Raw genomic sequence first — 16,935 nt, forward strand, 5'->3', positions numbered from 1 at the left:
AAACCGAGATTTGAGCGTGCACTGCTAAGTCTGTCGTAGCAATCATTTCTGTTATGATTCTTTTGGTAGCCAACATCAGACTCTCCAACTCTCTCACACTTCCACTCCCTGAAACCTCTGTTTACAGAACATGTTCTCTATGGGACGTTACATGAACAGGAATTGTTTAAACAGAGACAGGCATCCGTGCTATGAGCAGAATCCACATGCGTGAGAAATGCTCCAATTTCTGATCATTCCTAGAATGAGATGCAGTGACACATTTTTGCGAGTCAAAGTTTGGCGCCTTTCCAGGTGTAAGTGCACGCAAGGTTACATAATGAGAGATACTCGAGAGTGCGAGAGAAGTGTCATTTTAATGCTTGAAGAAACAATGCATTACACATCCTCTGGATACGCTAACTGCTTGCAATGTCTTCCTTTATACATGCAATGTTGCACATAAGTGATAAACAGATAACAGATTTGCATGTACGTTTTCTTTTTCATAACACAGACAAGTGTTTTGATTTAGCACCCAAAAGATTGCCAGAATACATGTAAATTCCTAGAGCGATTTTTGTAAGATTACGTGAAGAAAAAGCAACAACAACCATCCATGAAGAAAGACTAAGCATGTGTGTGTGTATGTGCATGCATGTGTGTGTGTTGATACTGTAAAGAAGCAAGATACTGCAAAATTCAGATCACAGTGAGGTCATATGAGGTGAGTTTGATCTGAGAATGCAGGTAAATGCACTGTGCTTGGCCACAACCTGCTACTCCTGAACATTACATGGCTTTGAATTTATAAAAATTTGAATTCTCATGAAATTTGGTGGGTCACTAGTCCGGGAGGTGTAGTGCCCCCTTGATAATTTTGCTGTCAGTCAGGGCTCCTGAACCCTTATTTTATTTGTATTTTTTTTTGTGCTGTGCTGTGGTTCTGAGGCCCTCATGTGGTCACAATTGCAAGTGCTTCTTAATTGCTTAAAAAGCGGTGGTGTAGTGGACTAAAGCACATAACTGGGAATCAGAAGGTTGCTGGTTCGATCCCCACAGCCACCACCATTGTGTCCTTGAGCAAGGCACTTAACTCCAGGTTGCTCCGGGGGGATTGTCCCTGTAATAATTGCAATTCATCCAGACCGATGTCAGAATTAATTCCTGAATAACACAAATTTGTTTCATGGTCTTAAATGATGCATAAAAAAAAAAAAAAAAAAAAAAGACTAGTTTTATTATTAAAGAATACAAATGTCACTAAGAGGTTGCTTTGCCACAATTAGAAAATGAATGTGAATAGCATAAGACCAGACCATCTGATCCTAGAAGATTATGATGGAAAAGTATTGATGAGTTCATATTGAAATATCTGCTGTCTTTGGTATCTTGGTACCACATTAACTCAGATCTGAGCACAGTTTGAAACATTGTTGAGATCTGTTTTGAAGCTCTGAAGTTTCTGAATGCTGTTGACTATTTAATTTAGATTGTTTGGAAATATATTTACAGGCACTCAGACAGACATCCTCTGAATTCTTTGTGGGATTAATAACTAACATTCTAACCATTTATTTGAAATGTTTCCAGTAAGACAAATCCATCCTATCAGCATATCTTGACAAACTGGAGCACAGAGGGAAATGCTGAGCATGCACATGTCATAGTTTGGTGCAAAGCAGCTCTGTGTGAATGGCAAGTTTAACAATAAGCGATTTTCTGTGAAATTGAAACTTTGAAAAACTATTTTATTGATAATAAGGGTTCTAGTGTAGAGACCTAGTACTGTTTATATTGACAGATAATCTCTGGGAAGTTACAAGTTACATAACATGTCTATGATTGTTTTTTATTAACATCAAGATTTTAGGTAATCATGTGTTAGGTTAGGTTACTTTATGTGTCTGTGTGTGTGTGTGTGTATGTGTGTGTATGTGTGTGTGTGTGTGTGTGTGTGTGTGTGTGTGTGTGTGTGTGTGTGTGTGTGTGAATATAGGCCTATTGATTAGTTCCCATTTCTTTTCTTTTTTCACCATTTTTATTCACCCAATGCCTTGTCTTCATATGAATTACAACTAACTCATTATATAGTAAAAAGTAGGGCCACGAAGACCATCTCACACGTACACCTTAATATGTAACCTAATCCATTAACACACACACGCACGCACACACAAAGACAAAGACAAAGATCCCCCATTTAGCCTGAACAGACTGTAGGGGCAAGTGCTGTTAGCGAGCACCTCTGAAGGCCGGAACGGTACACGAGGGGGTGGGTGGCCAGCACCACGCCCGACCGCCTTTGTCGCACACACACACACACACACACACACACACACACACACACACACACACACACACACACACACACACACACACACACACACACACACACACACACACATGTTGTGTTTCCATGTTTTATGGGGACTTTCCATAGACATAATGGTTTTTATACTGTACAAACTTTATATTCTATCCCCTAAACCTAACACTACCCCTAAACCTAACCCTCACAGAAAACATTCTGCATTTTTACATTTTCAAAAAACATAAATTAGTATGATTTATAAGCTGTTTTCCTCATGGGGACCAACAAAATGTCCCCACAAGGTCAAAAATTTCGGGTTTTACTATCCTTATGGGGACATTTGGTCCCCACAAAGTGATAAATACACGCTCACACACACACACACACACACACACACACACACACACACACACACACACACACACACACACACACACACACACACACACACACACACACACACAGAGAGAGACAGACAGACAGAGAGGAGTTTCTCAAACACCAGCACAGAATCTGATAAGGACTTGAAAAAAGGGCATGTTTGTAGAAAGCCAGTCGTCAGGGTGAAGGTTTCCACGTAACCCAATTCATATCTGCACGTTCTCCTACATTCAGCTGCTCAGGATTTTTCCACTTGATTACAATATCTTGTGCCATTTTAGTAATGCTTGAAAAATCTTTATCTCAAAAGGTTAATATGAAAAAACTTCAACTGCTGTTGCAGAATGCAGGTCATGGCAAGATTCGAATAATAAAAAGTCTAAAACTGATCTGATAGTCAGTACCACATCAGCTTCAGCAAATCCTGCCAATTCTGCCATTCAAGTCAATATAAAAGAAAAACAATCACACATAACAATCTTCAACAATGCTGTTTCATGCAGAAGTGTTAGGTTATTCATAAGGCCGGGAAATGTTGTTTTTGTCCATAACCTTTTAAAATATAAGATGGTGTTTCTTCTGTATGAAAGGTTAGTTTTTTTTTTCATGAGCAGAACATTTATTTTATCCTGTCCCGGTAGATTTGTCAGTTCCATTGATAGATATAGGCTCGTGTGTGAAATATAATGGACAATTGGAGTTTTTTCGATCATATTTGGTCTTGATAACACGCTGGTTGATAGAACCGGCGCGGGACTAGAGGCCATTCAGAAGAAGAATGGTCCAAGGCCTACAACATTATTCCACTAACAATTTATTAAAAAAGCTGCTCGAAGATATTCAGAGACCAAAAATGTGAATATTCATAAACGAAAGCGCTGTCTGATAAGCGCTGCTGAAGCATGAACCCACACTACCACAAAAGTATCGCAACATATCGTTTTATTTTTTAACATGTAAATTTTCCCCCCATAGGTACTACAATTCCCAGGATGCAAAGCACAGATGACGTCACAACACCTGGTTGACGTCAGCACCCGGAGTTCCGCGTGTTCGTAATTGTTGTTGATAGAAGGCTCGCATGATGGAAAATCGAGTAAAGATGTCGATAATATTTGATCTGGATAACACACTGATCGATACTGCCGGAGCAGGACGAGTGGCCATTCAGAAGGTAAATTAATTTGGTGTGCCTTGTATGGTAAATAACGTGATATTCTGTGAATACTTTAAACTCTCATGTAAATAAAATCAAAGTACCGTTTCATATCATCACTGTTGTTGTACCGCTGCTTTAGCTTACTTTACTGGGAGTCACTTCCAAAAAGAATCGATTATTTAATCAAGCATTGGAAATCGAAAGTCCACTCCGGCTCAGGGGTGTGTCATGATCCCTTGCCTTTCAATCAATGTATTTCATATCAATGTATCAATTATACATAGTGTGAAATTAGCTTTATGTTGCACTGTTTATTGTAATATTATACTTTGTCTCCCTTTTTCTGAAGATTCAACAAAATTATTTGATCGAAATACCATAACAAAATACTAATGCAAGTTTTCTGTCTTTTAGTCCGTCTAACAGCTGCGAGGCCACCTAAATGCAATTATGCAACAGTATCATCTGGACCTCTAATTTGATTGGGCAAATGGTGTTACAGCAGTTATTATAAGTGTGCCATTAAATAGTAAACATAGTTCACGCCCAGCCTCACTTACAGTTTTGAATAGGAAATATGAATAACACAGGAAAGAAAACTGGTCATCAAGCCATTTCATTGTCTTTAAATCCATTTAATGTTTTGATCTCCAAAAGCCTGTAGTAGAGCTTTCCCTTATGATACACTTAAAGTTGATGTCAGAAGTTTACATACACTTAGGTCATTAAAACTATCATTTTAACCACTACACAGATTTCATATTAGCAAACTATCGTTTTGATTAATTTTAGGACTTTGTGCCTGACATGAGTAATTTTTCCAACAATTGTTTACAGTCAGATTTTTTCACTTTTAATTGACTATATCACAATTCCAGTGAGTCAGAAGTTTACATACAATAAGTTAACTGTGCCTTTAAGCAACTTGTAAAATTCCAGAAAATTATGTCTTGTTCATCCTTTGGAGCAATTTCCAAATGCCTGAAAGTACCACGTTCATATGTACAAACAATAGTACATAAGTATAAACACATGGGACCACTCAGCCATCATACCGCTCAGGAAGGAGAAGCATTCTGAATCCTAAAGATGAATGTAATTTGGTGCGAAAAGTGTAAATCAATCCCAGAACAACAGCAAAGGACCTTGTGAAGATGCTGGATGAATCAAGTAGACAAGTATCTATATCCACAGTAAAATGAGTACTAAATTGACAGAACCTGAAAGGCTGCTCAGCAAGGAAGAATCCACTGCCATAAAAAAGCCAAACTACAGTTTGCAAGTACACATGGTGGCAAAGATCTTGCTATTTGGAGAAATGTCCTCTGGTCTGATGAAACAAAAATGTAACTGTTTGGCCAGAATACCCATCATTATGTTTGGTGGAAAAAGGGTGAGGTTTGCAAGCTGAAGAGCACCATCCCAACCGTGAAGCATGGGGGTGACAGCATTATGTTGTGGGGTGCTTTGCTGCAGGAGGGACTGTTGCACTTCAGAAAATAGATGGCATCTTGAAGGAAGGAAAATTATGTGGATATATTGAAGCAACATCTCAAGACATCAGCCAGGAAGTTAAAGCTCGGTCACAAATGGGTCTTCCAAATGGACAATGACACCAAGCATACCTCCAAATTTGTGGCAAAATGGCTTGAGGACAACAAAGTCAAGCTACTCGAGTGGCCATCACAAATCCCTGACCCCAATCTGATAGAAATTTGTAGGCAGAACTGAAAAAGCATGTGTGAGCAAGGAGGCCCACAAACCTGACTCCGTTACACCAGTTCTGTCTGGAGGAATGGGCCAGAATTCCAGCAACTGATTGTGAGTTAAACAATTTAAAGGCAATGCTACCAAATACTAACAAACTGTATGTAAACTTCTGACCCACTGGGAATGTGATGAAAGAAATACAAGCTGAAATAAATAATTCTCTCTACATATTCTGACATTTCACATTCACACTTAAAATAAAGTAGTGATCCTAACTGACCTAATACAGGGAATGTCTTCTATGATTAAATGTCAGGATTTGTGAAAAACTGAGTGAATGTGAGTAAACTTCTGAATTTATTTCTTTAGGTGTGTGAGCTGCTGAAGTCTACACCTGTGCAGGAAAGCCACATCACAATCATCTGTGAGCTTTTCCTACAAAAGCTTGTCCATGAAACATTCGACTCAGCAGAAGGCAGAACGATCGATGAAGTGAGAATCCGTCACTGGTCTGAAGCCCTACATGAGACTCTGGGCACAGATCTTGATCCAACCCTGGCCTCCAGCTGTTACTACACATGGAAGAACACACGTCTACAGGCGCTTAGTCTGTCTCCTGATGTTAGATCTCTGCTGGAAGAACTTCAGAAGAACTACAAACTGCTGCTGCTCACCAACGGTGATTCTCAAACCCAGTGGGAGAAGATTGAGGCGGTGAGATGTGAGGGTCTCTTTAGTGCAGTGGTGGTGGGTGGAGATCACCCTGAGCAAAAACCGGGGCTCTCTATATTCACTCACTGTTTTGAGTCGCAGGGCATCCAGCCGCAGGACTGCATCATGGTGGGCGATTCTCTCAGTACAGATATCCAAGGGGGCATTAATGCAGGAGTGAAGGCAACCGTGTGGATCAACAGTGACTGTAAATCTATCCCACATGCCTCTGTGACCCCAGACTACACGTTACCCAGTGTTCTTCATCTGCCTGATGTTCTAGCTCAGCTCTCTTGATATCTGCTTTTGAGGACATAAAGGTGTGCTAAGTAATTTTTACCTCATAAAGGCAAAGTAATGTGTGCAATGTAATTTAATTTAAAAAAATGACATTGTAAAAATTTCAAGCACTCCTCTCGTCTGCCATTTGTTTACACTTTTTGGGGAAATCAACCTCTGAAGGGCTTACTTACTTTTGCATATTAAGCTGGCATAGAAAAAAAAAGTACATTACCATTGAAAATATTACATTTTCATTACCTTTCTGATTCGTCACACTTGGTAAGCCCAAGGCTACTGTTGTATTGGTGCACTCAGTAATTTTTCCCATTAAAATGTTTTGCTGCTAAAGAAATTAATTGTTATTTTGAAACATAAGTATAAAATCATGAGCACTCACATGAGACGAGGACTCCAGTCATATCAGTAACCTTATAAAAGCTGTTTTATTTTACATGGGGCATGGGTGCCCTCATTTTACCAGCTGAATACTACTCACTCAATCACAGTAACCATCTTGTTATCGGACACTTTCACTCTTGGATTAAATTACTCATGGCTGATTGTGAATAGTGAATTTCAACAATGGCATCTGCAACTGAAAACAATTTTGAATGATGCAGCATAAAAACCATTAGGTGTCACTGTAAGTCCACGATGACACAAACAAAAAGTTACTGAGTGCACCTATAAATTGAATGTGAATTTTCAATAAAAAAAATATCTCACATTTTATAATGATTACAGAATTGTACAGTGAAATATCACAGATCTTCACATAATATTTACACATATTGCATAATTCTGTTTTAACAGTGAATATTATGGTGAATTAAATACATTTGATGAATTCTTTTCAGGTCTACCATAAGCTTGTTTTGTGATCAGATTTTCTACAGTCTGGGAATACTTCTTGAGAACTTACCTGCCATCTTTTGGTGTAAGAAATATATTTATATGTGCTAACAATAATAGTTTCATAAAGGTCAGAATAGTACTTAAAAAAACAACAATTAGATTTTAATTAAGAACACACATCAAAGTAATAATATAATTGCCTTAATATTATTACTGAATAGGAATCTCCATAATAAAGTCTTTTTTTCACTGAAATATGTGTTCAAAGCAAAAGTCTAAGTGGAGCCTTAATTAATTAAAATCTTTAAACTAAAATATATTGATATTGAGGAATCAAAACCACATATTTTAAAGGCAGAATTTTTCAAATGAGTAATTCCATGTTCATATCAAATCTAGTGTAACAAATGCCCTTGACCTAACAGCCAGGATAAAATTGCTTAAGGTAGCTTACACGTGAGTGTTAACCAAACTAAAGATAAGTTGATATAAAAAATTACATTCAAAAGATAGCAGAAGAAAGTTCTAGACATCCAAACAGAAAATCACTTTTATACCTCTAATTTTTGTTGTTGTCACTTTCTTACGAATTGATGCAATTGCAGTCTTCTCAGGCAGATAAAGAACTTAACTCAATAAGTGTCATTACTCCATCTTGTTTGTGTTTGAAGAAATGTAGAGCATTACAATTGCCCTCTGTCTCTCCTGCTGAATGACATCAAGTTTCAGCAGTCCAACTGATAAAACTTTATTTACTAATCTACTAATTTACTAATGTTATTTAGGATAAATGCATCTGCTAAATTTAACAGTTTAAAACTATTACTAGATTCCAGTATGTTGGAAGGGTGAGACATGTGAACACTTGTAGAGAAAAAACAAACAAAAGACTTCTCATTATACACTGAGGCACTTAATTTATCATGTAGGCAAAGCAACTGAACACAGTCAAATCATTTGACTTAATATCTAATTTTATTTTAATGTTGATGGAAGCTTGTGGAAGGCTTTGTACAAAGCCAGACTACAGTTTGCAAGTGCACATGGTGGCAAAGATCTTGCTATTTGGAGAAATGTCCTCTGGTCTGATGAATCAAAAATTTAACTGTTTGGCCAGAATGACCATCATTATGTTTGGAAGAAAAAGGGTGAGGCTTGCAAGCTGAAGAGCACCATCCCAACCGTGAAGCATGGGGGTGACAGCAGTATGATGTAGGAGGGACTGTTGCACTTCAGAAAATAGATGGCATCATGAAGGAAGGAAAATTATGTGGATATATTGAAGCAACATCTCAAGACATCAGCCAGGAAGTTAAAGCTCGGTCACAAATGGGTCTTCCAAATGGACAATGACCCCAAGAATACCTCCAAATTTGTGGGAAAATGGCTTAAGAACAACAAAGTCAAGCTACTGGAGTGGCCATTACAAATCACTGACCCCAATCTGATAGAAATTTGTAGGCAGAACTGAAAAAGCGTGTGTGAGCAAGGATGCCCACAAACCTGACTCCGTTACACCAGTTCTGTCTGGAGGAATGGGCCAGAATTCCAGCAACTTATTGTGAGAAGCTTGTGGACGGCTACCCAAAATGTTTGACCCACGTTAAACAATTTAAAGGCAATGGTACCAAATACTAACAAAGTAAACTTCTGACCATTTAATTTTTTTAACAAAAAAAGTTACATAGTGTAGCTTTAAACAGACAAGTGTTTTATTTCAGTAATATTGTATACATTTACTATTATTAAAAGGTCCACTTAGTAATTTTTTCCTCATTTAAAAAGTTTTACTCCTAAAGAAATATATAGTCATTTTGAAACGTGTATAAAAATCATGCCAACTCACAACAGATGAAGACTCCAGTCATTTCAGTAATCTTATGAAAGCTGTTTTATTGTACATGGAGAGGGTCCCCTCATGGGGGCGGCCATGTTATGATCACATGACCAGCCAAATACTACTTGCTTAATCTCAGTAACCACTTTGTTATCTGACAATTTCACTCATGGGTTAAATTAATTGTAGCTGACTTTGTAGAGTGATTTTCTGCAATGGCATCGGCTATTGAAAACTATTGTATTTGAATGTTGCTGCATTCATGCCCCTAGGCTGCGTAACTTTTTATTCGTAATCTATTTATTGTCTCCTTTAACAGTGATAATGTAACATCTATTTATTTATATATTTTTAAATATGGAGTTTACATTTTTTTTTAGAAGACAACATATTATGGTATAGACAATTATAAAATAAACATAAGAATCAATCAATAGTCCAATCAATTGAGAGAGAAAAAACTGCAGATGCTGGCTATGTTAGCGAGTATGGCTAATAAATCCACCGCTTTAACTGATCTCTAACTTTTTTATCTGAAGCAAATGCTGTTAAAGCACATTTAATGCTAATTAAATAAAAGGAAACAATCAACTTTATATACCTGAGATCCACCTGCATGCCTGTGCTCAGCCATGATGTTTGATCCGTGTCTCAAGCTAATGACATAACTTCCAGGGAGGCATCACTGAGCCCGTTGTACACGCCCCAATCCCCTGACTCCACCCCCACGTCAAAACAGTGCCATAAAGTGAAACGCACAGAAAAGTGAAGCGCAAAGGCAAAACGGTATCAACGAGCTCACACGTGATGGAAATGCAGATTAAAAGGAGCATTGCAAAATAATTAGTAGCATTGCAAAGAAAAAGATGTGTGGCAAAATCATTGCTGCCTAAAAATCTGTTGCAGAGATAAAAAAGGATCAAAGTTCTTTAGTTTCTTTTACAACAGTCATTGATTTTTGCAATGAATTATATCTTGGTTTTTGCTATATTTTATTTATATTTTGCAATTCTTTATTTTTGTTTGCAAAACTTTCTTTTTTTTCTCTCGATACTTTATTTTACGTTTGTGATACTTAATTTTTGTTAAAAAAAATAAAAAAATTTTGCTCAATACTTTTTTCTTTTGCAAAACTTTATTTTATTTTGCGATACTTCATATTTTTGCAAATATATGTGGCATGGAATTGATCCCATAGAGGCGCAGGTAATGGTGATGGATCACAAGGAAGACGCTTAAAACAGGGACAGAGTCAGTGAGAGCTGTCTGCAGCAGTGGCTGGACGAGTGATAGCCGAGTGAGAGCTGTTGTGAAAGATTTTATCCCCTCTCCAGAATACATCAGATTTACTCATGCCAGATTCTTACCATCAGCTTCCCTCTGCATGTACTGCGCCAGCACTGAACTCAGCAGGGAAGATCTGCAAAAGACTGACTGATTATGTCTCCCTTGTACAAGAACTCCATTGGAGGAATAGCCTAAACACAGAGGGATATTAGTGATTTTATTTCTTTACTCCAGCCAGCATCTGCATGCAAATCTATATGCTATTTATCTATAGACAGTCTATGGGAATACATTTGAGATCATAGAAACATATAGATCCTATTGGAGTGAATGTGAGCTGTAAAATCGAATACATCTCTGTTGCTCATTTCCACAATTCGACATAATTCATCTGTACCTGCCTGATCAAATGACTACCAGCTTATGTACTGGCACATGCTGTTTCTCTTTAGGGACACCAAACCCTGCCTCTGTCAGGTGTTTTAAACTAGGTCTGGAGGATAAATTACACCATTTCGAGAAATCCATGCTTCTGTGCAATGTGCGCATACATGTGTTGTCAACTTGATCCCCACGGAAGCAGGTCCTCTAACTCCATTTCAAAATAAAAGTTTGGTTAAAAGCAATACAAGTCAGCTTCTAAGTGGTTTAGGTTACGGTGTGTTATAAATGTACTTAACACTTCAAATAGATTCATCTCAACGTATTTATAGTCTGAAGAAATAGACTCGTACAGTAGACAAGCTAAAACACAACCAAGCCAGAGCCCTTATCAAAATGACCCTACAAGTTGAGCAAAGAAATATATCACATGGTGGTCCCATATATTGAATGGCCGGTACACTGACGAAAAGACCAAGGGACATTTTTTGAAAGGATGTCTACGGTGGAGATGCAGATTGCTTTTATGAGGAAGCAGCTAATCATTTAATGAATTGAGTGCCTGCTCGCTAGTCTTTAACATGTTTACACTTTCAGTGGAGTTTTCTATGATAAAATGTATGTATTCCCTCAGACTATCCATCCATGAACAGTTAAAACTGCCCCATTCCATACAGAAAGCCACTGGACCAGATGAAATTATGGGTTGTGTTCTGAAAATCTGCAGTGTTCAACTAGCTGCTGTTTTCACAGATATATTCAATCTCTCCCTAAGCATATCAATAGTTCCCACCTGCTTTAAAACCACCACCATTGCTCCCGTTCCCAAGAAAAACAAAGTCAATTGCCTTAATGACTACAGGCCAGTGTCACAATGAAGTGCTTTGAGAGGCTAGTGTTTAAGCATATTATGGACATCACCCCTAAAAAGCTAGACCCCTTACAGTTTGCTTACCGCCATAATAGATCTGCTGAGGATGCCATATCTCTTGCGTTGCATACCACACTGGCTCACCCGGAAAACAGAAACAGCTATGCCAGGTTATTTTTTGATGATTACAGCTCAGCATTTAACATGGTTATTCCAACAAATCTCATACCGAAACTATTTAACCTAGGACTCGGACCCACTTTATGCAAATATTTACAGGATTTTCTCACTGGCACACCCCAGCATGTGCGAATGGGTAAAAACACATCTTCCTCTCTGATCCTCAACATTAGCACACCACAGGGAAGTGTGCTGAGCCCACTAATGTACACCCTGTTCTCCCATGACTGTGTAGCAGATACATCTCCAATTTCATCTTATAGTTTGCTGATGGCACCACCATAGTAGGCTTGATCACAAACAATGATGAGACAGCCTCAACATACCTCAACATACTGCTGCTATTTATAATTATTTATTGCACTTATCTACATATTTACAATACACATTAATATATGAGTGCTTATATACATACTTATTTCACATATATTACACTACATATTCTCCAGGGGTGGAGTTGTCTAGCCCTTGTCTATACAGGTTTGCACTACGCATTCTCTATGCACATTGCTTTATAGTGTAAATTTGCTGTCTGCCACTCCCTGTTTGTATTGCTTTCTTTGACATACAAGTTTTCTCAGTTGTGAGAGAAACACCCAGTAATTTCATTGTACCTGGTACCCTGAACAAATGACAATAAAACAGCTTTGACTTTGATTGAGCAATAATAACCCCTTCTGTCATTGCATTACCTTGCACTATCTGTACATAACAGATTTGTATATGTACATGTATGCGCGCATGTGTGTGTATTGCATATATATATATATATATATATATATATATATATATATATATATATATTATATATTTACTTATTATTTATCTATTATTGCTATTATTATTATTATTATTATTATTATTATTATTATCTCTGTCTTGTTGATGTATGTTTGTGCACCGGAAGGTTCTGTCACCAAGACAAATTCCTTGTATGTGTTACTTGGCAAAAAGCTCATTCTGATTCTGATGTTTTATTCGAGCAGGCGCAGACAACTTTGCGACAGGTAGTTGTCAGTTTACGGCTATCTGCATTTATTTGTATGGTACTCGCAAACGGTGACTTACTGTCGTAACACGCTAGCATCTCTTTTGGTAAAATAGCCGCGGTTGTTATAATTAGAGAAGATATCTGACCAAGATATTTGACATGGACAAACCAAGGACTTCCATAAAGTTTAGATAAAAGTCCTTTGCCGTGAAGAAACCCACGTTGTTTACGTTCACTGCGCAATTATTACGCTTCTTTAAACACACTGAACTCTCTTCTCGGCATTGAGGACGCTTGTGGGTCTCTAAATTATGAGCAAATAACAATAGGCTAATATAAATAAAACAATCAAATATGAGCCCGTCAAACTCCTTCAGTAAAGGTAAAGAGACTTTTAAAGACAAATTCGTTACGTAAATGTGAAGGGTTTTCATAGAGGTAAATTTGCTGTTTGATCATGCTGTTCTGTTCATGGCTAGAAATCAGCAGGAGTTTTAAAAGAAAATAATAATAAACAGAAATATTTAAGATGTGTCACAAACATATTTTAGCAGGTTGTTAAATCGAAATGAGAGTCTCTGGATTTCGCTATGTGTTTACTTATAGTCCAATGTTTTGCATAAAGAATCATAAAAACTAATATATACCAATTAGCCACAACTTTAAAACCACTTGCCTAATATTGTGTAGGTCCCCCTTGTACCGCCAAAACAGCACCAACCCGCATCTCAGAATAGCATTATGAGATGATATTCTTCTCACCACAATTGTACAGTGCGGTTATCTGAGATACCGTAGTCTTTGTCAGCTTGCTCTCATCAGCAAGACGTTTCCATCTGCAGAACTGTTTTTTGTTTTTGGCACTATTCAGAGTAAATTCTAGATACTGAAAGGAAATGCCTTGTTGATGAGAGAGGTCAACAGAGAATGGCCAGACTGGTTCAAACTGACAAAGTCTAGAGTAACTTAGTTAAGTTGAGAAGAATAGCATCTCAGAATGGGGGCGCTTTTCCCTCGAGAGTGCATGCTTGCTGCAGCTAGATTATAATGTGATGGCTTTTGGCTTATTCAATTATAATAATTATAATGCGTCACTGTGCATTTCTTATCGTGAAGAAAATTTACAACACACAGCTTTATTATTAAGAGAGAATATTTTTTTTTTGTGAGTTAAAGATGGATTGAAGTGAACCAAAAGATGAGAGAGTCTTCGCCCCATTATACACTGCAACACAGCTATGTTTTGATATGTTTTTGTTTTGGCCTGTTTTCCAAAAATAATATCTAGATTTTCTTTAGCAGCTATACTGCAGAAGAAAAAATTGTTATCTGAGAAAGTTGAATATAATATTAAAAATACAAATATTTTAAATCAATAAAAATCCTTTAAATATCTTATATGATGCTTTTCAGGAGAATGCATCTATTTTTTAGAGTTGCTTTTAGAGAATAGATCTTGAATATAAGTATATTTTGTCTTTACTGCACGTGCAGAAGTATAACAAAGTGAAAAAATACACTTATTTACAAAATACACTTATATTTGTCTCTTAAAGCATGTATAAATATATTATATGCTGCTTCACAATAAATTGATTTTTAGACAAATTTAAATGGAAAACAAGACAAAAACACTTGATAACAATAGTATTTTTTGCAGTGATTTGTTTACTGAATTAAAAGTAATAAAAAGTATTTATTTCCTTTAATTCAGTGAATGTCATTTAGTGGTATTTTTCAAAGATGATTTTGTCCGCTTAATTGTTAGCAAGCATGTTTAATGCAACCTTTTAAGTCGGGGCACAAGCTGAATAGTCGGCTAAGAGCTAACGTTTAATCATTGCCAATTAGTCGCCAAATAGTCGAATAATCATTATATTAGCAGATTATCAAAATAATCGTTAGTTGCACAATCTGTTTTGTCCCCATCAGCTGAGCTCATCACTGCAGTCTCTGTGTCAATTGGAGCTGCTGCAATGGGAATACTCATCTACAAAACATTTTGCAACAAAGACAAATGTGTGAAGGTAAAGGTGAACCTTGATCTGCAGAAGGAAAACCCCAAAGTGGTGCATGTGTTTGACATTGAGGACCTGGGTGATAAAGCCGTGTACTGTAGATGCTGGAGATCTAAAGAGGTTAGAGAAACAAATCTAAGAAATTATGCCATTAGAAATCAAATTAATTCCATTCATAAAGGTTACTCTTGCAATGCGTCACTTTTACAGTGATCATTGAGATGATGCACAACTTTTTATAGAAGAATATTTCAGCTCTGTAGGTCCTCACAATACAAGTGAATGGGTGCCAACATTTTGAAGCTACAAAAAGTAAATAAAGGCAGCTTTAAAGTATTCCTTAAGATGCCAGTGGTTATATCATGTCTAGATTGATTTTTCTATCATTGAAGTGATATGATGTAGGTGTGGGTGATCAATATTTAAGTCCTTTTTTTACTATAAGTTATCCTTGCCCAGTATGTGGCAATATACACAAAGGATGTGAATTGCCAATAACAAAAAAGAGCAATGTGAAAGTGTGGATTTATAGTAAAAAGGACTTAAATATATGTTTAACCCATACCTACTGCATTTTTTGATATGTGAATTAAAAGTCCAACTATTTTTAGGGGCCACTGTAATTAAAATTGCCTCTTTACAGTATCTCTGACAGTACCACATTATTCATTAGAACTCAGCATTAGGCATTGTGAACAGTGTTTTCTTTTTACAGTTCCCCTACTGTGATGGCTCACATGCAAAACACAATCAGGAAACTGCAGACAACGTTGGTCCACTGATCATAAAACGCAAGGAGGCCTAAGAAATATTCAGAGCATTCCCACCAGTCACAACAGTCTATACTCTGTGATAGAGATAATTGTGCCTTTGCTTTATATTTGGTCAGAGTTGGTAATATTAAATGTGTGATGATGTTATCCTCCTGTGTGTGAGATACTATATCATATGGTTGACTTGTTCAAGTGATCTGTTCTCAAACCAAAAGCATAACAGTAAGTTTTGGTACTTGGTATAAGTTTTGACCTTTGAATGAAGGACCTGGGGATGATTGTTAAGGTGTACATATATTTTTTACTCCATCTCCTTGGACTTCATGGGGTGACTGATGTGTACTGGTTTATCTGATATGGTATGATTTTTGCCTGTTTAAACACGGGTCATATGTCACTGTAGCAGCAGTATCAGAAAACTTGTACTCCTTGGATGTATGAAAACACATAAGTGGAGGTTTGAACTGAGTTTCTTAGTTTTAAGAGATACACGTGAAATCCATATGAAAACCATGTGGCAACCTGTGCTCTTTGTGTTAAAATGCATATGTGACCTTATCTCTAAATTATGTATTTAAAGATAAATGTGGTGTTTTCTTCTAATCTCTCTATTTTGAAACATAGTCACTGAATCTGACAGGTATACGGTTTTCTGTCATTTAAAATCTAATTTAGTGAGATGAGATGTATTTATTCACACTAATTATATTTTTCCCTCTGTCAATCAAAAGACGTGCTTGTGAAAAAGCTCTGTATATTTGTTGATGTGAGGAAATATATTTCTATAGCAGGACAGAAAAGCTCACAGGAAGCAAAATCGAATATATATATATATATATATATATATATTATTTATTTATTTTCTCTCTCTCTCTCAGAAAAATACACTGTACGTCAGGTTTGATATTAAATAAACAATGTCAAACAGATGATGAAGAGCTCCTGCGCAGTTTTGTGAGATATTGATACTCACAGGCACAACCCGGTTTAACATGACTTGACTGGGGGTGCAAAAACTTTTATAAAAATCTCTTTTTTTTTTTTACGATTTCACAGCCCAAATCGATGGAACAAAAATGTAATTATTGCTATACTATAGACGACTTTAACAAATGGAAAGCAGATGATAATATTTTTAATAAACCATTCGCTTGCGGATCGAGTGCGGGGCCGTTCACACCGAAGACGTTTTGCGTTATTTTATTA

General features: G+C 36.9%; 2 protein-coding genes and 1 long non-coding RNA gene across 3 annotated transcripts; 2 read left to right on the forward strand and 1 right to left on the reverse strand.

Moving 5' to 3' along the window:
* Positions 1-2,676: 2,676 nt before the first annotated feature.
* nanp (N-acetylneuraminic acid phosphatase) lies at positions 2,677-7,376 on the forward strand. The gene is made up of 2 exons (XM_052089523.1): positions 2,677-3,848; positions 5,913-7,376. The coding sequence occupies exons 1-2, from the start codon at positions 3,756-3,758 to the stop codon at positions 6,549-6,551; spliced, it is 732 nt and encodes a 243-aa protein (XP_051945483.1). The 5' UTR covers positions 2,677-3,755; the 3' UTR covers positions 6,552-7,376.
* Positions 6,499-12,064, reverse strand: LOC127617560 (uncharacterized). The gene is made up of 3 exons (XR_007967359.1): positions 11,852-12,064; positions 10,596-10,706; positions 6,499-6,554 (listed from the first exon to the last, which is right to left on the reverse strand). It is a non-coding gene; the product is annotated as an uncharacterized LOC127617560 (long non-coding RNA).
* A 984-nt stretch (positions 12,065-13,048) lies between these two features.
* Positions 13,049-16,534, forward strand: LOC127617557 (CDGSH iron-sulfur domain-containing protein 1-like). Its single transcript, XM_052089525.1, has 3 exons — positions 13,049-13,320; positions 14,871-15,076; positions 15,672-16,534. Exons 1-3 carry the CDS (start codon positions 13,293-13,295, stop codon positions 15,759-15,761), a joined length of 324 nt encoding a protein of 107 aa, XP_051945485.1. The 5' UTR covers positions 13,049-13,292; the 3' UTR covers positions 15,762-16,534.
* The last annotated feature ends 401 nt before the right edge of the window (positions 16,535-16,935 follow it).

The sequence above is a fragment of the Xyrauchen texanus genome, chromosome 24 (genome assembly GCF_025860055.1).
Source record: "Xyrauchen texanus isolate HMW12.3.18 chromosome 24, RBS_HiC_50CHRs, whole genome shotgun sequence".
Classification (NCBI taxonomy): Eukaryota; Metazoa; Chordata; class Actinopteri; order Cypriniformes; family Catostomidae; genus Xyrauchen; species Xyrauchen texanus.

Excerpts from the sequence above, each read along its gene's own strand:
- nanp (XM_052089523.1), top strand. The coding sequence starts at position 3,756 with ATGATGGAAAATCGAGTAAAGATGTCGATAATATTTGATCTGGATAAC. Across the intron at positions 3,849-5,912 it reads GACGAGTGGCCATTCAGAAG|GTGTGTGAGCTGCTGAAGTC; the intron begins GTAAATTAATTT and ends TTATTTCTTTAG.
- LOC127617557 (XM_052089525.1), top strand. The coding sequence starts at position 13,293 with ATGAGCCCGTCAAACTCCTTCAGTAAAG. Across the intron at positions 13,321-14,870 it reads GTCAAACTCCTTCAGTAAAG|CTGAGCTCATCACTGCAGTC; the intron begins GTAAAGAGACTT and ends TGTCCCCATCAG. Across the intron at positions 15,077-15,671 it reads GATGCTGGAGATCTAAAGAG|TTCCCCTACTGTGATGGCTC; the intron begins GTTAGAGAAACA and ends TTCTTTTTACAG.